Source organism: Phoca vitulina, unplaced genomic scaffold, assembly GCF_004348235.1.
Source record: "Phoca vitulina isolate PV1807 unplaced genomic scaffold, GSC_HSeal_1.0 scaffold4, whole genome shotgun sequence".
NCBI lineage: Eukaryota > Metazoa > Chordata > Mammalia > Carnivora > Phocidae > Phoca > Phoca vitulina.
Window position 1 is genome coordinate 63,975,004 of NW_022589707.1, and position 24,106 is coordinate 63,999,109.

Consider the following 24,106-nt stretch of genomic DNA (forward strand, 5'->3'; position numbering starts at 1 on the left):
GTGTTTAGTGAGTAGTTTGTTTTAGACTTGAATAGACTTAATTTTTTTTTTATTATTAACATATAATGTATTATTTGTTTCAGGGGTACAGGTCTGTGATTCATCAGTCTTACACAATTCACAGCATTCACCATAGCACATACCCTCCCCAGTGTCCATCACCCAGGCACCCCATCCCTCCCACCCCCCTCCAGCAACCCTCAGTTTGTTTCCTGAGATTAAGAGTCTCCTATGCTTTGTCTCCCTCTCTGGTTTCGTCTTGTTTCATTTTTTTCCTCTCTTCCCCTATGATCCTCTTTCTTGTTTCTCAAATTCCACATATCAGTGAGATATGATAATTGTCTCTCTGATTTACTTACTTCGCTTAGCATAATACCCTCTAGTTCCATCCACATCATTGCAAATGGCAAGATTTCGTTTTTTTGATGGCTGCATAATATTCCATAACCACATCTTCTTTATCCATTCATCCGTCGATGACATCTGGGCTCTTTCCGTAGTTTGGCTTTGAATAGACTTAATTTTTAACCACTGACTCATGACTGAGAAGCATCGACAAGTTGGACTGGAGAGGCCTGATGTCGTAAGGAGGGCTGATGGTCAGACGATGGGACACCTGTCCATCTGCTACCTTCTCCATTCTCTCTCACAGCAGAAGGGGCCTTGAATGGCAAGCTATACTAACTAAAAAAGGTTCTACTCAATTAAATGCTTTGGGATACATTTGTCATTTCTGGAACTCCTTAATTGGAACCCAGCTGCTAATATGGAAAAATTAAGTAATTTGAAATCTCCGAGAATGCAGAATTTGTTACCATAGCCTGTTTGTTGGTATAAAATCATAGAACGTCCAGGGGTAAGACAAAATCTTCAGGATGTAAGCATTAAATACCATTCCTCTTGCTGTTTCAGTGAGATGCCGTATTTCAGGGAGGATTCTGGGTCAGAAATGCTGAGATTTACATTATCTCTATGAGACCTTCCCAATCTGGAATTTGGCTTGGACAGCAAGAATACTTCTTAATTCTGCTGCATTTAGTATTATGGTTAATAAAATTTAAGATTCTTTCAGTTAAATGATTTCTGCATCATTCTAGTGGGCATGGCTTTGTGAAGACACACATTTGGACACAAGTAACACTAAACATAATAGGGCAATTATAGACTAATCATGAAAATATTAATATAGCTTTTAAAAAATACTATATGTAAAGTTGATAGTTACATAGAAAACCTCCTCAAGGGAGGGAGAGAAAAATCCCAATAGTATCTAAGATTAGGACAACTTTCTAAAACTCAAAATATATATATTTGAGATAATGAGATAATAATCTGCACTGCCATTGGCTGAATGTTCGTGTCCGTCTCCCCCCACCAAATTCTTATGTTGAAATCCAATCCTCAGTCTGTTGGTATCTGGAAGTGGGGCCTTTGGGAGGTGATAAGGTCATGGGGCAGACGTCTCATGAACGGGATTAATGTCCTTATAAAAGAGACCTCAGAGGGCTCCCTTGTCCCTTCTGCCATGTGAAGACAGAGAAGACTGTAGTCCATGAACCAGGAAGCAGGCCCTTCCCAGATACCAAATCTACTGGCACCTTGATTTTTGACTTCCCAGCCTCCAGAACTGTGAGGAGTAAATTTCTACTGTTCATAAGCCATCTAGTCTATGGTATTTGGTTTACAGCAGCCTGAATGGACTAAGACATACACCAAGCACTATGTCTCAGTTAAAAATGAAGGTTCCAAAAAAAAAATACAGTGTGGTTAAAATGGTGAAGTCATTTTTATTTCAGTACTTGACAAAATACCCCATAAAATTCAAAACTTCTACCATTATACAAAAATAGGTCTCTACAAGTGATAGTATCTGTCTTCATCACCAGTAGCAAATATATTAGGGCAGAAACATGTAATTCAGTAGCCTTATAAGAAAAGTGCAGGACACCTCAAGCTACACATTCAGCAGTATCATAATGCGCAAAACTTTAATCTTTTCACCCATCCGATAAATACACAAGGTTTATAATTTAATCATTTAAATTAGCATTCCACAAATATACATGTAATTAAATGATTATTGTGCATGAATACATACACAATGCTATTATGTACAAATTCCAGTTTGTTTTCATGTGCTGGCAAGGGATTTGTATACAATCATAAGCTGTGTTCATATTGGTCCCGCTGAATATCCACAATACAAAAGCACAAAAGAACTGATTTACAAAAGGGAATCTGTTTAAAATCACTTTGATTCATAATGTTCCAAAGGATTATCTTCTCATGCCAGCATGAAACTGGGCTGAACCTAAGAGAGAAAGAAGACATGTCAATGATTTTAAATTAAACTGCTACCTATGCCAGACCAGTTAGTAGAGGCGCACCCTGAAGACACTGCAGCTTGGGTTCCAGACCACTGCAATCAAGTGAATGTTGCAATACGGAGTTAAATAAATTTTTCTGTTTTCCCAGACAAATAAAAATAATGTTTACACTATAGTCTATTAAGTGTGCAATATAGCATTATGTCTAAAAATACAATGTACATACCTTAAACTTTATTATTAAAAAGTGCTAATCATCATCTGAGCTTATCTTTTTGCTGTTGGAGGGTCTTGTCTCAATGTTGAAGGCTGCTGACTAATCATGGTGGTGGTGGTTGCTGAAGGTTGGGGTGGTTGTGGCAATTACTTCACATAAAACAAAAATGAAATTTGCTGCATCGATTGGCTCTTCCTTTCATGAACAATTTCTCTGTAGCATGTGATGCTGTTTGACAGCATTTTACTCAGTGTAGAACTTTTTTTTTTTTAGTGTAGAACTTTCAAAACTGGAATCAATCCTCTCAAACTCTGCTGCTTTACAACTAAGTTTATGTAGTATTATAAATCCTTTGTTAACAATCTTCACAGTATCTTCACTAGGAACAGATTCCATCTCAAGAGACCACTTGTTTTGCTCATCCATAAGGAACCCCTCAACCATTAAAAAGTTTCCTCGTAAGATTGCAGCAATTCAGTCCCACCCTCAGGCTCCACTTCTAGTTCTGCTACTTCCACCATATCTGCAGGTACTTCCTCCACTAAGTCTTCAACACCTCAAAGTCATGCATGAGGGTTGAGATCAATGTCTTCCAAACTCCTGTTCATGTTGATATTTTGATCTCTTCCCATGAATCGTAAATGTTCTTACTGGCATCTAGAATGGTGAATCCTTTCCAGAAGGTTTTTGGGTTACTTTGCCCAGATCTGTCAGGGGAATCACTATCTATGATAGCTAGAACCTTACAAAATATATTTTGTAAGTACTAAGACTTGAAAATCAAAATTACTCCTTGATCCATGGGCTGCAGAATGGATGTTGTATTAGCAGGCACGTAAACATTAATCCCGTTGTACATCAGAGCTCTTGGGTAAGCAGGTGTATTGTCAATGAGCAGTAATATTTTGAAAGGAATCTTTTTTTCCTGAACAGTGGATCTCAACAACGGGTTTAAAATATTCAGTACACCATGTTATAAACAGATGCGGTGTTCTATCTTGATGGAACACAGGCAGAACAGATTTAGCATAATTCCTAAAGGCCCCAGGATTTTTGAAATGGTAAATGAGCACTGGCTTCAACCTAGTCAACCACTGCATCAGCCCCTAACAGGAGAGTCAGCCTGTCCTTTGAAGCTAGACACTGACTCTTCGTCTCCAGCTATGAAAGCCCTAGACGGCATCTTCTTCCAAAAGAAGGCTGTTCTGTCCACATTAAACATCTGTTATTCAGTGTAGCCACCTTCAGGAATGATCTGAGCCAGATCTTCTGGGTAACTTGGAGCTTCTACATTGGCACTTGTTGCTTCACCTCGCACTTTTACGCTATGGAGACTTCTTTCCTTAAAACGCATCAACCAACCTCTGCTAGCTTCAAACTTTCTTCTGCAGCTCCCTCACCACTTTCAGCCTTTACAGAATCAAGGAGAGTTAGGGCCTTGCTCTGGATTAGGCTTTGGCGTAAGGGAATGTTGTGGCTGGTTTGATCTATCCAGACCACTAAAACTTTCTCCTTATCAGCAATAAGGGTGTTTTGCTTTCTTGTGTGTTCACTGGTGTAGCAATTTTTTAAAATTTTTATTTATTTATTTTTAAAGGTTTTATTTACTTATTCATTTGACAGAGAGAGAGCACAAGCAGGGGGAGCAGCAAAGGGAGGGGGAGGAGCAGGGAGCCCGATGTGGGACTCAGTCCCAGGACCCTGGGATCATGACCTGACCCAAAGGCAGATGCTTAACCAACTTAGCCACCTAGGCGCCCCGGTGTAGCACTTTTAATTTCCTTCAAGAACTTATCTTTTTTATTTATAGCTTGGCTCTTTGGTGCAAGAGGCCTACCTTTTGGCCTATCTTGGCTTTTGACTTGCCTTCCTCACTAAGCTTAATCATTTCTAGCTCTTGATTTTAAGTGAGATGTGTGACTTTTCCTTTCAGTTGAATACTTAGAGGGCATTGTAGGGCTACTGACTGGCCTAATTTCAATGTTGCTGTGTCTCAGGGAATAGGGAGGCTCTAGGAGAGGAAAGGAGACATAGGAGTGGCTGGTTGGTGGAGCAGTCAGAACACATTATTCAGTTAAGTTTGCTGTCTTACACGGGCACTGTTCATGGTACCTCCAAAACAATTGCAACAGTAACATCAAAAATCACTGATCACAGGTCTAATGAAAAAGTCTGAAACACTATGAGAGCTACCAAATGTGACAGACATGAAAGTGAGCAAATATTGGATAAATGGAACCAAGAGACTTGCTCAAACACAGGGATGCTGCAAACCTTCAATTTGTAAAAAATGCTTATCTGCAAACTGCAATAAAGCAAAGCACAATAAAATGAGGTATGCCTGAAGTGATTTCAAATTAGATTGCTACCTACACCAGACTAACTAGTTCACAAAAGGCAGAAGATTACTATTACCCTCCATTAAAAAATGCCTTTTTTTTTTTTTTAATGAGCCTGGGTAGCTCAGTCGGTTAGGCATCCAACTCATGATCTCAGCTCAGGTCTCAGTCTCAGGGTCTTGAGTTCGAGCCCCGCGTTGGGCTCTGTGCTAGGCCACAGAGCCTATTAAAAAAAAAAAAAAAGCCCTTTATTTTTCTAAAAAAAAGTCTTATTCATACTTGAACTGATTTTTACTTCTTAGATTTATTTATCTGAAAGAGAGTGCGCACATGTGCCTGAGTTGAGGGAGGGGCAGAGGGAGTGAATCTTCAAGTAAACGCCCTGCTGAGCGCAGAGCCCAGTGGGGGGCTTGATCTTATGACCCATGAGATCATGACCTGAGCTGAAACCAAGAGTTGGATGCCCAACTGACCGAGCGACCCAGGCGCCCCTGAACGATTTTTAAAAGAGACGTTGAATATCTATTTAAAAGTCACTGTGGCTGGATCTGTAGCGAGGTCCGACTAACGTTAAGTTCTCTTAGAAGTGCCCAGCAGGTTGAATGTCCTATACCCTATACCTCCTGCCTCTTGAAAAATATTTTGGTCTTTAAAATCTGAGTCTTCACTGAACTCTACTTCTGAAATAATACATTATATGTTAATTGAATTTAAATAAATAAAAATAAAATAAAATCTGAGTCTTGTGAAATCTAGACGCTCAAAACAAAATACAAACCAAGCCATACCAAAGTCCAGCTATGATAATAATAGTTTCCTATGACTACAAGTTGCTTGGGCTAGGTGATTTCTTGTATGAGGAAACAAACTACTAAAAATAACCTGCTACTGGCCCTATCTAGTTTGTGGGGACAGTAGGAAAAAAAAGGTCTTTCACAAAAGTAAAAACAAAATATTGATTTAAAATTAAAGCACATTAAATTAAAATGATTCAAACCTCTGAATCAGGAGTGAATTGAAGGGAGACAGGGAAAAGAGATTTTCCCACAATGAAGGGGGACTCCATATATCTATTAAGTACGAATTTTTGTTTCTGAAAAGAGGGAAGAAAGGTCATTCTTATAAAGTCTTTTGAATGGAACAGATTTCGTGGATCATGCATAAAAGCACTGGGTCCTAGTAGGGATAATGGCTGCATTAAATGCTTAAGATACTTGCTTCCTTCTCTCATGTCCCCACCCCTAATTTGCATGCCTCACCACGTATTATAGTTGACCCTTGGACAATGTGGAGGTTAGGGGCACTGACCCCTTACACAGTCAAAAATCCATGTATAACGTTGGACTCTCCCAAAACTTAACTATTAATAGCCTACTCCTGACTAAGTAACATACAAGCAATTAACACATATTTCTACATTATAATGTTATATTCTTACAATAAAGTAAGCTAGAGAAAAGAAAACGTTAAGAAAATCATAACAGGAAATACATTTCTAGTACTGCATTGTATTTAGTGAAAAACACCTGTCCAGAGGGGCCCTGTGCAGCTGAAGCGTGTGTTGTTCGGGAGGCAGCTATACCGGGGAGCATGCTCGCCAGCGGACTCTGGGAGCCTCCCGGCCCGGGGCTCTGCACACAGCTGCCTGCTGTGCATCGCATCTGATCAGTCTCAGGTGGGGATCTTTTTTTGTGGGAGTGAAATCTGGGGTGATAAGTCGTATCTTGAGTTAAATTCCTAAGTCTAACCTGGTAACTCAGGAACTAAATTCTGAGATTTGATGATCTAATGAGGAAGATCAAGGAATTTGAGAGAGAGAACAGAGAGCTCTGGGTCCATCCAGCACTAAAGGGCTGCCCATAGTAACGCACGGTGAAGCCGGGAGTACCTGACTGTACGGTTCCAAGCCGTCTCTGCAGTGCCTCTAGCCGAGTGATATAATCTGTCAGGGCTCTGTCAGGGTCATAATTCTGAAGCTGAGAACATGCTAAGGAACCAGGATTTAAATCAGCTGGAGGGCCTGGGTACCTATGAGATTAAAAATATGAACATGAATCCAAGTCATCCACAAAGCAAGTAACGTAACAACCTGCCTCCACCCTGCCCTCAAAAGGTCAATCTTTAACTTGAGCCATGAACATAGTAACTGATAACTGGCAAGAACAGTCAGAATTCACATTTGAACATTTCTTTACGTGTGTCTGCTATTGGTCCATAGGTAGCAAAGTATGAGGCTTTGCAGATAAGTAGTTCTTGGTTTGACTATGAACTTCAGTTTTCTTACGTGCAAGGCTGAATGTGGATTAGAGATTCTGAATGTATATAACCCAGGATCAGAAAAGGTTCCCAGTAAATAATAATTACTTATAATTATAGTAAGTTATTAATTCTTATGTAACATACAATATATATTCAATATAAATATTATCAATGCCATCCCTATAATATTTTCCAGTGATCTTACTAAGAATCAGATAATATTTTTACATTGTTAGGGTTAAAAACTGAAACTAGAGAGTAGAAATTGTAACTTTGCAATATTTCTGGTACATGGCCATGCTAAAAATAGACGTACGTAATCTGTTAGCTCTTGTCTGTTGATAATACCTGATGTGTTCTTCCAGCTTCATAACCATGTTTCTTAAATCATTCTTTTCTTCACTCAGCGGCTGATACGTCCTGTCAGGTCAGCAGTTTGCCTCAGTAGTCTTTCAGTCAGTTAGGTCTCAGTAAGTCCTCAGGAACGCTAAGCTAGGCTTAACCTGTATCCCCCAAATGTCTGAGTTTGTGGTGTATGTGGGAAAAAACTTCTAATAAACTCACAGCAGCTACTACGTCATCATAAAAGCGTCTAGTACAGTGCTTGTTGTAGAAGTCCTCAATAAACACTGTGTATGTACAAATGCACCTTGTCATGCAGACTTTAGAGTATTCTTTCATAATCCCCAGAGACTGTCAATTTTAGTTAATACTTTTCCCAATGTCCAACCACAGCATATACTAAAATAACACATGGTCAGTTCGGTTTCCTTTCTTTTTTGTTTTTTTTTAAGAAATTATCATTATTTTTTAATTACGTTCAGTTAGCCACTGTATAGTAATTAGTTTTTGATGTAGTGTTCATTGATTCATTAGTTGCATATAACACCCGGTGCTCGGTTTCCTATACCCTTGGAAACCAGGTATATATCCAAAAACTATTTTTGATTTTCAGCCTTAGATTATATACATCATATGCAACTAAACACACACCTAGTTATTTTGATGCAAAGGAGTCAAAGCCCTAACACTGTCCTCCTTTGTTAAGTATTAGTATATGTAACTACTCTAGGCATGTTTATCAAATCCTTACCTATTCTGAAAAGGTACAGGAGACCTAGGATAGTCCAGCTCTGATCTTGAGCGATATGTAGCATGTCTCGGTTCTCCATATAGCTCCAGCCCACCAGAAGAATGATAAAATGGGTCAGTCTTTTCAGTGCCTAAAGTAATCCAAAATGTACCACATCATTAAAAAAAAAAAAAAATCAAGCCCTTGAAAAATTTCTACAGAACACAGATGGGCTAAAAAGACTACAATACTGTACTATACAATACTATCTCCTATTTATAGTCATCTTCAATTATTCTTCCTAAAGAAGAGAAAAAAACAGTAGAACTGTTATTTTCTTTTCCTTTGATTATAATTATTTCTAATAATCTGGAACTATACCTCAAAGAAAATAAACTACTTACTTGGAATATTTTCTTTTTAAAAGACCTCTTCTTAGTTATAATTAGAGGTGAGGTGAGGGGTGTCTGAGTGTGTATGGTTTGGGGAAAAAGATGATGTGGATAAAAAATATTACATCACACCATCCTACCGACTTTTACTAGAAAAAACTTGAAATCAAGATTTGCTAACTTACAACACAAAACTCATTATGGTGCAAATTTCAGCTCTTTCTGTGTAAGGATGCATATTTCAAGGCACTTTGCTTAGCGTACCAAACATATTTCCTCCTTCTCTGCTTAGTTACTGGTAGAATACGTAAAGGTGGTTTAATACCAATACATAGCTGCATTAGTATAGTTATGCTGTGTGCCTGAAACTCTGTATACTCCCCAGTTTCTGAGCTCATCCATATGCCTAAAATATTGAAGTTCTAGTTTGTTTCCACTTTTAGGTGTAGAGAGAAGGAATTTTAACTGTTACCATTATATACAACCTATTTGTAAGCTCAGAAACCTGAATACTGCTAAATTGTGAAAACTTGAAACCATAACTTCCATATGACTAATAGCAATCCTATCTGGAATCAGAGCCTTAAATGCAGTTGTATGGGGAGTGGGGTCTAGAACCAGACTGCCAGGGTTCAATGCTGGCTCTGCCACTTCCCACTGGGTAATCTGAGACAAACAACAAATGCTTTCCATGCCTCAGTTTTTCTTCTATAAAGTGAGAATAACAGTAGCCATACTTACATCATAGGATTGGGAGAATACATGAGAATACATGGACAAAGCAGGGCCTAGTTCAGACTACGTGGCCCATAAAAATTAGCTCTCATTACTCTTTAAAACAGCAAGGTCCCCAGCTCTGTTGGTTATAGGGCTCTCCGGTCTTTGGACAACAGTTTCCAGAACACTATTTGGAAAGCATTACACATACAGTAATATTAAGAGAATCATAAACACAGGAAATCCTATTTTGACTTCACCTGGATTCAGTCCAAAGCCATCCCTGTTAATATTGATAGAACCAGAACTTGTGACTCGTTGCCACCGTCGAACCAAAAATTTCATTCTAAAAAAGATGTCAAGAAAAAGTTTCACAGCACATCTATAATGGAAAGAGTATAAATATACATTTCCCACAAAAATAAAGTCATACATTTGAATATGAACACAGAACAAACACAGTCACATGACTGCCTAATCTAAAATTATGCAAATGTCCCCTGGTTTGTGGCAAAATAAACTGGAACAGAACTAACTGGCTTCCCAAGAGGCCCAGAAATCTTGTCTGTTGCCAGGACCAGGTTCTGACTTTAGAGGTTTAGGACTCAAAGAGATGAAGAGCAAAAGCAAAAAAGAGAAAAGTGGATGGGCAAAGAAAGGGCGAGAAATAATGAAAGGAGAAAAGAATGGGGCGCCTGGGTGGCTCAGTGGGTTGAGCGTCTGCCTTCAGCTCAGGTCGTGATCCCAGGGTCCTGGGATCGAGTCCCGCATCGCTTCTCTCTCTCCCTGCCCCCTGCTCGTGCTCTCTCTCTCAAATAAATAAATAAAATCTTATAAAAAGAGAGAGAGAGAGAGAGAAAAGAATGGAGACTACAAAGCAAATGAGATGGAAGGAGAATAAAAAGACTCTTACCCTGGCAGTGAGACCAAGCTGGGAAAGCTGGAAGAGGAGTGAGGCCATGGGATTGGGGGTGAAAACCAATAAGGCTTTAAAAGGAAGGGGGGAGGCAGTGCAGCAGACCAGCTGTAGCCAGGTGCTGCCTGCCCTACCCTGGCCCAAGGAACTTTCTAAACACCAGTTTTGATTTCTTAATTCCAATCAGTTGCAAAGCTCAGTTTTAGGATGGTGAAAATACAACGAACATGTAAGAGGACAAGAAAAAGAGGCAGTTAGAATGAAGTCTTTCAGTGGTGACTAGCTTTCAAGGAGCCTTCCCAAATTCTTCCAATAAAATTAATAATTACCTCCTGTGACCTGTCATTTAGTGTTTTCTAAGTTATGAGCATACTGGTCTTCCCCACTAGGAAGTGAGCTGCCTTTAGGGATTTAGGCAAGGTTTATATTTTACTTAACCCCTTACAGAATGTACAAGGTGGTAAAAGGAATGGAAGATGAGGAAGGAGAAACTGGGACAACCTGCCAACAATGTGGAATGATAGAGGCAAGGAGGGTCTCAGACAACATTAATAAGAGAAAATGTGAGCTTCCTTTGCAGAGCCCACATGGATGAGACATGGGAGCCCTGGCTGATTGTCCTACCTCTATCACTACTGGCTTTGCAACCTTTCCGGGCCTCAGTTTCCTCATCTGTGAGATGGTATTCTGAACTAGGTGATTTCAGACAGCTTCTAGTTAAAAACTTCTGTTGTATTTTTCAAAGGAAGATAGGTCAAAGAAAAAGGACAAAACCCTTTGAAGACCGTATGAGATGTGACCTGATAGGAAGCTTTAAAAACTAAAAATTCTTTTGAGACTGTCTGGTTCCTACATGAATAAAAGGGAGGGGAAGCATGGAGAAGCCTAGGGGTCTGGGTATGTATTACTCAAATGAGAGGACTGCAGGAGGCCAGGCCCTCAAGGGTGTCTGAGTCCGGGCTCCAGTTCAGCCACAAACAGAATGAGTACCCGAGTTCCTGGCTTGGAACTACTACAGGCAGGGTGACACAAGCACTAGCTCAGTCCAATGCCCTAAAGGCTAATCTGGGGTTTGGATGCAGAGTTAGGCCAGAGCTTTGTGTAGCAGAACCCCAAGAGTGGGTTATTTTAGCAATGAAGAAAATGAATGTGTAGCCTAATAAGTAAATTGAATGTGTAGCCTAAGTAAATTTTCAAAAACATTTTTTTCCCTTTTGTGATCCCTTTTATTTCTACATCTGAGGTAGTTCATGGGCTTATTCAGAGTTAAAAAATAAAATAAAACAAAAAAAACAATCCAGATTGGATGTGCCAGCTCTGAGTTACCAGCTGCCTGCATCTGGGAAGCCGTTTCCATAGGGTCTCCATGGTACAATGTAAAGTATCCCTGGCTAAAAGGATGAAATAAAGAAGCCCGCATGTTTTAGTGATGGCAAGTGTCTCATACTGTATGAATACAGAGCACAATAGGCAGAGAAAAGAGAAGATTACAAATCTAAATCCTTTTAGAGTCTATCAAAATGCATTTTCTTTCCAACCAACACTTTACCTTGAAATTGCCATGGACACTCTGACCGCTGACCGAAACCTGGTGAAGCCCTTTGGACGGTTGGTGATCACCTCGAGGTCAGTGAAGGCTGGCTGCCCCCCCATCCGGGCAAGCAGAGCCAGGGTGGCATCTTCACATTCCTGGAACCCACCCAGTAACAGCAGCAGGTATTTCTTCTGATAAATGAGAGCTTTCCGAAAACTTTCTGCCCTCAGGTATTTACCATAAATTCTCTATGTTAAAGAAAGGAAAGAACATAAAGACATTATTAAGAAGCCATTCAAATTGTTCTCTAGGGGAAGATAACCTAGATTTTATTTTAAAAAAAGTTGTAGCAGCAGAATGGCAGATATCCTACTACTGTTTTCTACTTGATCAGCAAAGTTGAAGGTAAAGATAACCTTAAATTTTACACTTCTCCCTCATTTTAGTCAGTGCAATGTGACTACAAACCTTATACTTAGGTTTTTGGTTTATTTCGGATTTTAGTCCCTAGTCATCATATTTACTGCAAATATTTTTGTAATTCCATTATCTCGGTTTTTCTTCTAACTGCATAGAGCTACTTTTATTATTAGTGTCACTAATCTATCTAACTTTTTCTTCTTTATTTAATGTTTCCAATGTTAATGTTCTCTGTCCCTTTAAGAGTCATAAATTTATGTTCACTCCATAGTTAAAAAAATATTCCAAACATTTTTCTGTTTTTTTGTTTTGGATTTTATGTTAACGGATTAAAAGCTTTATTGCAATATTCATTAGAGTCAGTAGAGAGGCTGTTCAGAGGGCTTGCCATCTTACAGAGCGTGGTGATGCTCTGATATTGAAAGTAGTAGAGCTTTTGTTGGCAGTGGAAAAGAGAACTTTCTGTTATCTATTAGGGATGAGATGGGGGAAGTGGGACCATGAGCTCACGGTGCTGCCAAGAGGGCATGCCTTGCCACCAAGGTTTTGTGACCAGCTAGAGACCTGCATTCATGACACACACTCAACAGTGCGACCAGAGACAGCCTAAGTGCCACCTACACTTCTTTACTCTGTTCAGTTAAGGTTAGTGACAGATGAAACAAGGCAAAAGCAGAGGACCAGCTTTGGTACATGTTTTGATGGAAGACGTCTCCTACCTTTAAAGCAGCATGCTCAGAATCAGGGCTCAGATTCTGAAGTAAAGCTTCATTTCTTAGTTCAGCTTTCAGTTTGTACACTTCAGCTTCTGCTCTTTTTAAGGATTTTTGGAGAGTCAATTTTTCTCTGTTCCAGACTTCTTTTTCAGAAGCAATGATGGCTTCAATGTTGGCACCACCACTGAATGAAAACCTAGAAGACTGCAGAGACCAGAGACTACTTACATGATTTTTAGGCATAAGTCTCTGAAAAATCTAAATTAAACACATTAAAGGTATCCCCTATGGGAACCTCAGCTTTCCAATCTCAGACTGGGAGAGTTCAAAGCCAATCTCAACTGACTAAAGTAAAGAATATACACTAAATATATGGTCCTTTGCTTAGTAGATTAATTTTAAAACTAAAAATCCCTGTGAGAGCCTAGCCCAAAGGAAAGTGTTTAGATTTTGCAAAGCTTTGAAATAAAACAGTTTAGAGACTTAATAAATGGACCATCTGGGTTCAAATGTAGAGCCTATGCCTGAATCAGCACACTGGGGAAGTGGGGGAAAAACCACCTGGCATGTCCACAGAGAAGTGGATTGCTACAGGAGTTCTGCGGGTGTGTTATCACGTATTTGACTGCACAGTTGTCTCACGAGTCTTTCCTATCTTTATATTATATTCCTATCTTTATATTACAGAAGCTAGCCATTTATTTTGTAGTTTTTAACTGGAAAAAATTAAATAACTGCTAGAGTGGTTTATTAGACTGAAATATAAAATTTAATGGCATCTTTCACTTGAGTCACAAACACAGTAACTGATAAGAACAGTCAGAATTCACATTTGAACATTTCTTTACATGGATCCACTGATGGTCCATAGGTAGCAAAGTATCTGGCTTTGGTTAAGATAAGCAGTTCTTGGTTTGACTATAGACTTCAGTTTTCTCATGTGCAAGGCTGAATGTGGATTAAAGACTCTGGAAGTACAGAACCCAGGATCTGGCCCAGAGAAGGCTCCCAATTATCACTGTCATCTTGCTAACATTTTCCAATGATCATACTAAGAACCAGATATTTAATATTTTTACGTTAGGGTTAAGAATTGAAACCAGAGAGCAGAAGTTGTAATTCTGCAGTATTTCGAGTGTGGCCATGCTCAAATTAGACGTACATAATCTCTGCCAGCTCCTGTCTGTCGGTACCACCTGATCTGTTCTTCCAGCTTCATAACCGTATTTCTCAGATCATTCTTTTCTTCTGTCAGTTGGCTGATATGTCCTGTCAGCTCAGCATTTTGTCTCAGCAGTCTTTCAGTCAATGAGCCACTAGAAGTACCTGGGGACACTAAACTAGGCTAGAAAGATAAAATGGAATTAAGGTCATGGGAGCACAAACGTTTATGAACAATGCACATAAACATGTGAATGGGCACGGAGAACAAGAGATTTCATGAAGAAGTAGTGCTTGAGTTGAGTCTTAAATAACTAGGAAGAATTTCACAGGTAGGAAAGAAGACAGGGAAGGGCATATTAAGTAGAAGGAATAGCGTGTGTAAGGCACAAGGGTTTTCTTTGAGAGTATGTTGCTTTTAGGGAGCTACAAGTGCCTTGGTAAGGCTAGAGTAAAGGCTGCCTTCACTTTATAGATAATAGACCTAAATGTAGGCAGTGGAGAGCCATAAATGGCCTTGAGGCAAGAGTGCCACAAATAAAATTTATGTGTTAGAAAAATTCCTAGGTAGCAGCATGCAAAGTACAGTAAATTAGGGAAGATATATCCCGGTGTCAGGTGGACACATCAGGAAGTCATTACAATAGTTCAGGTGAGAAATAATAGAAGCCTGAATAAAGGCAATGACTAAGGGCACATGGGATAGATATTTTGGAGGTAAAAGCACAGGACTTAGTCACTGCTACGATACACAAGTAAGTGAGTGAAGTAAAGTGGTCTATGGTGACTTTCAACTTTCCAAACTGGGCGGTATCAGGACTAGAAATGTGGGTTGGGGACAGAGGAAGAAAAGAATGATGATGCTCAGTTTGGAACGTGCCTGTGAGGTTCCTAAGGGATCACTATGGGGTCCACTTCCCCAAGGAAAGAGTTCCTATAATTAATGGAAAATACAAACCTGGACCACAGGATAGAGGTATACACTAGAACCACAGGCCACAAGAAGGTAAGGTCCATAAGGGTGAGATTTAAAAAAAATTTTTTTAATTAACATATAATGTATTATTTGTTTCAGAGGTACAGGTCTGTGATTCATCAGTCTTACACAATTCACAGCGCTCACCATAGCACATACCCTCCCCAATGTCCATCACCCAGCCACCCCATCCCTCCCACCCCCCTCCACTCCAGCAACCCTCAGTTTGTTTCCTGAGATTAAGAGTCTCTTATGGTTTGTCTCCCTCTCCAGTTTCATCTTGTTTCATTTTTCCCTCCCTTCCCCTATGATCCTCTGTCTTGTTTCTCAAATTCCTCAGATCAGTAAGATTATATGATAATTGTCTCTCTCTGATTGACTTATTTTGTTTAGCATAATACCCTCTAGTTCCATCCACATCATTGCAAATGGCAAGATTTCATTTTTTTGATGGCTCCATAATATTCCATTGTGTGTGTGTGTGTGTGTGTGTGTGTGTGTTCTTTATCCATTCATCTGTTGATGGACATCTAAGCTCTTTCCATTGTTTGGCTATTGTGGATACTGCTGCTATAAACATTGGGGTGCATGTGCCCCTTTGGATCACTACATTTGTATCTTTGGGGTAAATACAAGGGTGAGATTTTTTTTTTTTTTAAAGATTTTATTTATTTATTTGAGAGAGAGAGAATGAGAGAGAGAGCACATGAGAGGGGGGAGGGTCAGAGGGAGAAACAGGCTCCCCGCCGAGCAGGGAGCCCGATGCGGGACTCGATCCCGGGACTCCAGGATCATGACCTGAGCTGAAAACAGTCGCTTAACCAACTGAGCCACTCAGGTGCCCAAGGGTGAGATTTTTATCAGATTTGTTCATTGCAGCTCAGAATCCAGGATAGTACCTGGCACATAACAAGTGCCTGCTATAAGTATTTGTTCAACAGGTAAGTCTACTGAGAACTCAGGCTGTGGGAATGAATGAGCTTTCACAGAGAAAAAAATGGATGAGGACAGGAGGAAGAGGAATTCATGAAGGTGACTGATGAAAGAAATGGAAGAAATAAGAGAATATTGTCACAAAAGGTTAAAAAAGAGAGGGTTTTTAAGATGGGAGAGGTCCAAAGTATCAAATGCTATAAAGAAGTCAAGGAAGACAGGGAATGAAAAGATTCATCAGATTAGTCAACTGTGAAGACACTGGTGGCATTCTGTGGGTGGTTTTGAGAGTGGTGAGGGTAGAAGCCAGGCTATTCTTGCAAGAAACTTGGTTATCACAATATAATAAAATGTCACTGTAATTATTCAATAATGATAATGAAAGTTAATTTCCCCTCAAATTTTTACTATCTTCTATTAGGGAAAAACAAATATTATTATTATTTAAAATAAATGAAAAGATAAAATTAAAATTCTTTAGAAAATATGGTGCCAGTTTCAAATGATTCATATAGCTCCATTAAATCTTTAAAGTTTTTAAAGTCTTACCTCTTCCCCTGGCTGGCCAGTTAATTTCTGTAGTTGTAAAATAATTCCATCAATATTTTCCTGAACCCAAATGAAATCTTCATCATCTGCTGTTTCAAACTGCAGTCTTTAAGAAAAAGACAAAAAGTCAAAACATACCTTTCTCAATTAGTGGTACTGACTAGCATAAACTTTACAGATTGACACTCTGCTTCACCTATCTTCTCCCTTACATTAAAGTGTTCTCTTTCCAGGGCTCAAGGTGAAGGTTTTCAGGTATATGAGTTTTGTTAAAGAATACCATCTCCTAATGTGAACATGCATTAACTTTAAAATTTCAATTCCCCACCCTTGGCTAACTATTAGTGAAGGGCAGGTTCTAACCAGCTTGTCTAAGAATGCCATTTCCAAAGTCAGGAGGAAAAATCTAACCTATTGGAGGCTTTCTGGGCCAGATGCTGTAGTTTTGAAGCCACATGCTGAAGCTTTTGTCTGATGATTTCTAATGCATGATTACAGCCAGCTCCTCCTTCATTCATTTCAATCAGTTTAAGATAGCTTGATTCCTTTGTCTCTCCTTCTAGTTTCTGTTGAAGAACCCAATTTCTAGTTCGATCACTGGTTAAACTCCATGTGGATGGCTAGCAATTTTCGGCAGAAAAAGAAAAAGCAGTAATTATAAATGAACAGCAAATCACATTTTTTCTCAAGGGAACACAATTATGGTTTATACTCCAAATAAACTTCTATGAATTTCCTTTTTAAATCATTTGTTTGTACCTATTTTTTTTAGAAGATTTTATTTGAGAGAGAGAGAGAGAGAGACTGAGAGAATGAGTGGGAGGAGGGGCAGAGGGAGAAGCAGGCTCCCCGCCGAGCAAGGAGCCTGACACGGGACTCCATCCCAGGACCCTGGGATCACGACCTGAGCCGAAGGCAGACACTTAACCAACTGAGCCACCCAAGCACCCTGTTTTTAACTATTTAAATAATTTAGTCCACTATCAAAATTATATGTTCAAAGGGCTGTAGTGTTCTTTTAAAAAATATTTTAAAACAGTTAATTTACCTCATTAAGATTCTGATAGAGAATTCTTCTACTTTCTCGTTTTTCTTCTCGTTCTAGTTCTTGCTTCTGGAATTCCTGCATAATTCCCTGCAGTCGCTTTCCTTCAAGGTCTAACTTATAAACCTGTTGCCTTTTCTCTTCCAGCTGGCGCTGAAGATCTTCCACTTTGGACTGGAGCTCATGCATTTTTTTCTGTCCCTCAGTGTTGGCCTCTTGTTCTGTCTGCAACGTCTTCCTGTGAACCTGCCTATCCTTTTCCATTTGCTGTCTTGTTTGCAAAGAATCCAGTTTATATTTCTCAGTCTCATTTAACAATTCTACTATGTGACTGTGTTTCTCCTCTAGCTGTTTCTGTAGCTCTTTAAGGAGGTCCTCAGAGGGTAGGGAGGGCCGAGGCTGCCCACTATCGTCATTGCTCTGCAAGTGAGCATGCAATTCCCGCTCCCTATCCAGGGTACTACTTATTTCCCGTATTCGAACTTTCTCAGATTCAAGAAGTACCTGAAGCTCTAAGTTTCGACCTCGTTCTTCTGATAACTGGGCATCATGTAGCACTCTTTGCGATTCTATTTTCTCCTGTGATTCATTTAGTAGTTGTTTCTGTTGTTCCAACAGTAGATTTAGCTGGATATTCCTTTGTTTCTGACCCTCAAGTGAAAATTTCAAATCCTTGTAGAAGAAAGTTGAATTTAAGAATTTGTTAATATTAAGAATTCTTTGTAAGTATACTATAATTCTACTTTATTAATACTAAGTTGGTAGTATTTGATAATAGAATTGATTATCCAGTTTATTAACTTAAACTTTCAGTGGTTAAAGCATAATTATTTGGATAGCCAGATGATTTTCATCAAAGACTATAAACAAAAGATAGATAAGCTAAATGATACTTTCTCTCCAAACATTAATCATACCTACTCAAGGAATATGAAGCAGGGTATATTCCTTCTAGAAGTAATGACTTTTAAAAATACAAATATTCCAATATAATGTGACAGGAGCTCCTGAAAAGCCTCATGTTGTTCAATGTCACATATTGAAAATAACAGGGCTTATGGGGAAAAGCAGGGTTAGGGACAAACTACTCAAAACTTATACAAATTTGTAACGATAAAAAATAGTAATCAGTACCCGAGGGGATATCATGTCCTTGCCAGGCAGAGAGCTCACTATGCCTGGAGGCTACCAAGATGGACATTCAAAAAAAAAAACCCCAACAAAACAAAACAAAATGTAATAGGGCAGAAAGGCCAGCTACTTAGTTTTTTAGCATAGAGCTAGGGAGCACCATGTGTGGATGGAACAAGAGCTCTGAGCCAGTGGGGCTACCACTAATGTGGGCACTGTGGGTGCAGTACAACCCGCCCTGAGCTGTGAGCTGTGCAAGGCTGGGCTGTGCCTCTTTGGAACACAGCCCAGAGTGAAGGGACTCATTTTCAATTTTTTTAAAAATATAACAGTGAGGGCTCCTGCTGCCAGAGAGGTGTCACTGTTCCCCTTCCCTAGGAGAAAACAAGAACCAAGACTACTTTGAGTTAAACTGAAATGGATGCCCTATTTATCAAATTGTATATGCACGAACTCAAATTCCCCAAACACACACCGTAGCAGAACAGTCTGTATGCACCCCTGGATGTAGCCAAACAAAACTGCATCACACCATTAGCATTTCCTAGATAGATAATGTTCAGATAACATAATAGGATTCCATATACAGTGAACAACTTACTGTACCTCATAAAGAGTCTAAGCCTGACATTTTAGAAAGAGGAAAGTCTTGAGACTCTCCCTCTTCTGTTGTTCTGGATTTTCCACAGACATGTAAAGACAAAGGTAACAATACCTCAAGTTCTTCTTTATCCCGCTCTTCACTGCGTCCTAGTTTGGCTTTCTCCTTCTCCAAAGCCCATTGGAGCTCTCTGGATTTTTTCTGTTCACTTGCTAATGTGTCATTAAGCAAATGTACTTCATCGGTTTTATCTTTAACTTCCAACCTAAATCAGAGACAATCGAACTTTCATAAAACTACTTTAACCGAGTTTATATTGAGAGAAAGAGAGAGCTTCCACTGAAAAGTGGAGGTATATTATAAACTAGTTAATAGGAAAATATAAGCCATGTAAAGATTAAAGATTTCTGACTGTGGTTTATTTCAAATTAACCGTTTCTAGTAATGCCACTATTAACTATTATTTAGCACTGTAAACAATTTACTTTTACAAAATAACATTAATAAAAATTTTCCTTTGTCTTTTACTGAACATGGGAATAACCACTGTTCAAAATAAAGAATGACTGTCTTTGTAATGTGTCCTTGGCAAGCAGAATATCTCACTATTTATACCAACAATTTATCCTTTTCACAAGCATTGTATTTTAAAACATTTTGTATATTTTAGGTAGATGAACCACAAATTCTATTGAGATCATAAATATCACTTCAAATTACTTGGTGGTAAAATAGAAGTCAAAATTATGTATCTCATACAACAGTAAGTCTCCAGTAGAACTGAACCCACAGTAGAGAATATGCCAATACCTAATCATGAATTTATCATTTGGAAAAATTTGGAGTTTTTCCTTTCCACTGTAGTTTTTCCTATAAATAACAAAGTTTCAAGTTATTTACACATTATGTATAATGTCATGCTGTTATAAGATCTGCACAATGTCTGTGACAAAATTCCTTCACTTCCTTCACCCAAATAGGTTTATAATAAGGAAGCCTGACATACCTGAAGGTCTCTAATTCCTTTAGGTGCTTATGTTGTGCCTTGAGTGTTGTTTCTAGTTCCAATTTAGTTTGTGCAAGTTCACTCTTCAGTTCAGCAACCACCATTTTCTCAGAACTCAGTTGTTCCTGCAGTTCTGCTGCTCTGTCCTTCACACTGCTGAGCTCCACTTGCATCTCCAGCATCTGAGACTGCTTCTGCTGCATATTATACTCCAAGAGTTCTAAATGGAAAATTATTAATACTTAAATTATGATCTTGCAACTCATATTTGGTTTATAAATATTTTATTGATGAGAACTGATTTTTAATTTAGGACATTACTACAAAGCAAATGTGAAGAGATCACAGTCCCAAAGTTGGCAATTTATATAAATACGTATCATGAACACTTTCCTCATAGTGCTAATGGTCAAGATTTCAGAACTATAAATACATAAGGATGATAACAGTTTAACAGAATAATCAATGCAAGACATGAACTAAAAGAAACTTCAGGTGTTCACAAATACTATATATAGAAGTGTGTATTTGCTCAAGCAGAATTTCAAGAGCTCCCGCTAAAAAATGCCAAAGGTTTTTGACAGCCACACAAAGCACTTGCAGGAGTCTGGCATGTAACCATGACTACAGTGGTGAGCACGGCTTGCTGGTTTTGTTTAGCATTCCTTCGCAGACAGTCCCTAGGAACTTTACTGTCCTAGAAGCTTTGATCGTGGTTTGTTCTTTAAACACAAACCAAACCCCTGCTATAGGTCTGTTACAATGAAAACAAATGAAAATATTTAAATCCTTAAGTATAATAAATGAAAAAAATGTTATGAAATATGCATCAGGAGCCTGCTTTTGCAAAAAATATAAACTTGTATACATATGGCATATTAATAAAGGTCTGCAGATAATAACAGCTGTTATTTTAGGATTCAGGAGATTCCAAGGGGGTAATTTTTACTCTATTCTTTTGTTTCTCCATTCTACCTTGAATGTGTTTTCAACTTAAAAAATTTTATCAAAGTTCATCACTTTATATTACAATTCACTGATGTTAGGAAAAAGGAATAATTTTGGCTTTAGAAGACAATCATGTCAGTTTAAGCTTTTTTTTTTTTTAAGATTTATTTATTTTAGAGAGCACAAGCATGAGGGGCAGAGGGAGAAGGAGAGAGAATCCCAAGCAGATTGTGCTGAGCGTGGACTCTATCTCAGGACCCTGAGATCATGACCTGAGACGAAACCAAGAGTTGGATGCACAACCACTGCACTACCCAGGCGCCCAAGTTAGTTTAAGCTTTTAAAACTATTTCTTAGAAGAAGCTAAGGATCGAAAAATATAAATATGTATCTATATATTTTCAGTGGGGTTCTATTTAACTTAATAACAAAGTAAAATAATACTAATCAATTCTCTAAAAATAATCTTCAGTTAATCTTACATCTAAATATAAGATATACTTGTGATCTAATTACACCTCTTTTCTCTGAGATATTTTAAAATATTTAAATTTTTTAGTTGTTCAATGACAAATGTGAGACTATGGTGTAACTTTCCCAAAATTTGTAAAAGCATAGGTGTTTCTACCATTATATCAAACAAAACTGAAGACCAAAATGTCTCTTCACTAGATGTGATGAAAATTAGACTGTACTTTAATCCCTACTGATTTCCATCTGCAACTCAATTTATTATAACAGACATCCCTACCAAAAAGTGGGGAAAATACAAGAATGAGCATACCACAAAGGCAAAAATCCAGCTAGCCAATAATCATATGACAAAGAATCAAACCACTTCAGTAATTAGAGAAATTACATTAAAATTACACAATTAAAACCACAATAACAATCTACTGCATATCCACCAGATTGGCAACAAAGGTCTGACAATGTCAACTATCGACAAGTAAGTGAAGCAACGGGGACTCTCATACTCTGCTAGTAAGCATACGAATTGATAGGACCACTCTGGATTATAAAATAAATGTGAAATGATGTATTCTATGACTCAGCAATTCCACCCCTGGGGGTATATATACCCAGAAAACTCATGTATGTATGCAGCAGCAACATAGTATAACATAGTATAACAATGTGCAGAACAGCACTGGTTGTAATAGCTAAAAAATAGAAATAACCCAAAATATTCAACCACAGAATGGATATATAAATTGTGGGAATTCTATACAGTAACAAAAGCAAATGAACTGGAGATAAATGCAGTAACTTAAAAAAATATTATGGAGAGGTAAAAGAAGCAAGATACAAATATATACAGAATAACAAAGTTCAAAAGCAGGTAAACTTCAAACTTACATGGTTTAGGAATACACAAATAGGTAGTCAAACTAAAGAATCAGGATAATGGTTACCTCCAGGTCACCACAGTGTAGTGTGTTTGGGAGGAGCTTCTGAGGTACTTGACATGTGTAAAGTTTCCATAAATATTCACTTAAAGATTTGTTATACTGTATATTTTTGCATTTTGCACTTTTCTCTATGTATATTATAGTTTACAATAAGAAAAGGATTAAAAAAGAAATAGTTACTTTCATTGTGGATTTCTTTTTCTTTTAGGTGGTTATCCTCACAAAGAACTTCAAAACAAAAAAAGATAATGAACTTAATGGGCTTGTTTTAAAGAGCCTGATCAAAGCAATACTGTTCATTTTAAATTAAATATATGTTTAAAAACCAACTGGACAATCCTTTAATTCTGAGTCATTAATGTAGATTATTTCCACTATAGGAGAATGAGAAGAAAACGTGACTAAAAGAAAATGTGTTTTAAATGAATAATAATACAAAGAAGGGAAACAGAGTGAAATATTGCAACCTATTTGCTGCCACCATGTGAGCCTGACGTACAGCATACCTTGGCCTGGTTGATCATTTTCTTGTTCTCTTTTCAGAGCCATTTTCCTACCATTCATTTGAGCATGCAGGGCTTGAATTTCAGATAACAAACTCCTTCTGTCTGCTTTCTGGAGGCATTCCATAGCTGCTTGATATTCAATACTCTGTAATAATGCAAAGCAAAAAATCAAGTGAAGAGAGTTGTAAAGACAGTAATATTAACAACCAGGAAGTCTGAAAAAAAAAATGGAACATACATGCTGAAATTTTGGAAAGATGTTAATTTTCTCTTCCTGTTCATTAGGATTTACTTTTTAATTATTAATCTTCATATTTACTTTGAAAATTTTCACACATACAACAAAACAAGACTATAATAAACACTCATGTACAGAGCTTAAGAAATAGCACCTATCAGCTCTATACAACTCCCTGAACATCTCCTCTGCACCACCTGCTTGAGAAATACTCAACACTCAACTTCTAAGTTTGGTGTTATTTTCATGTGCTCTGTATATTATGTCATATACACACATGTATCCTAAGCAAATACAGTACTGTTTTGCATGTTTTAAAACTTTATATAAATGGCATCATACGGTGTATTCACCTTTGTGTAATTTGCCTTTTTCATTTAATTAATTTTTTTTTAAAGATTTTATTTATTTATTCATAAGAGACAGAGAGAGAGAGGCAGAGGGAGAAGCAGGCTCCCTGCTAAGCAGGGAGCCCGAAGCGGCACTTGATCCCCGGACCCTGGGATCATGACATGAGCCGAAGGCAGACGCCCAACCATCTGAGCTACTCAGGCGCCCTCATTTAATGAATTTAAGTGAATTTCATGTTGGTGAACCATCTGGGTTGACACATACAGCTCTAATTCACAATCATTTTCAATGTTATATAGTATTTCATAGTATGAAGTATACAGTACATTTATCTTTTCAT

At 38.2% G+C, this 24,106-nt stretch overlaps 1 protein-coding gene across 8 annotated transcripts in view; it reads right to left on the reverse strand.

Annotated features, from left to right (window-relative positions):
- Positions 1-1,558: 1,558 nt before the first annotated feature.
- AKAP9 (A-kinase anchoring protein 9) overlaps positions 1,559-24,106 on the reverse strand; it is a 196,304-nt gene continuing 173,756 nt past the window's right edge. For 7 of the 8 annotated variants that reach the window (XM_032402194.1, XM_032402189.1, XM_032402190.1 and 4 more), the window contains 13 exons: positions 23,178-23,322; positions 20,312-20,531; positions 19,420-19,570; positions 17,577-18,245; positions 16,940-17,148; positions 16,529-16,634; positions 14,072-14,254; positions 12,913-13,113; positions 11,789-12,021; positions 9,584-9,669; positions 8,236-8,365; positions 6,772-6,911; positions 1,559-2,311 (listed from right to left, as the gene is read on the reverse strand). In XM_032402194.1, the coding sequence (XP_032258085.1) occupies positions 2,277-2,311; positions 6,772-6,911; positions 8,236-8,365; positions 9,584-9,669; positions 11,789-12,021; positions 12,913-13,113; positions 14,072-14,254; positions 16,529-16,634; positions 16,940-17,148; positions 17,577-18,245; positions 19,420-19,570; positions 20,312-20,531; positions 23,178-23,322 (2,508 nt within the window). In that variant the 3' untranslated portion in view covers positions 1,559-2,276. The remainder of the gene's footprint in view (positions 2,312-6,771; positions 6,912-8,235; positions 8,366-9,583; positions 9,670-11,788; positions 12,022-12,912; positions 13,114-14,071; positions 14,255-16,528; positions 16,635-16,939; positions 17,149-17,576; positions 18,246-19,419; positions 19,571-20,311; positions 20,532-23,177; positions 23,323-24,106) is intronic. The other variant, XM_032402196.1, reaches the window with a different exon arrangement.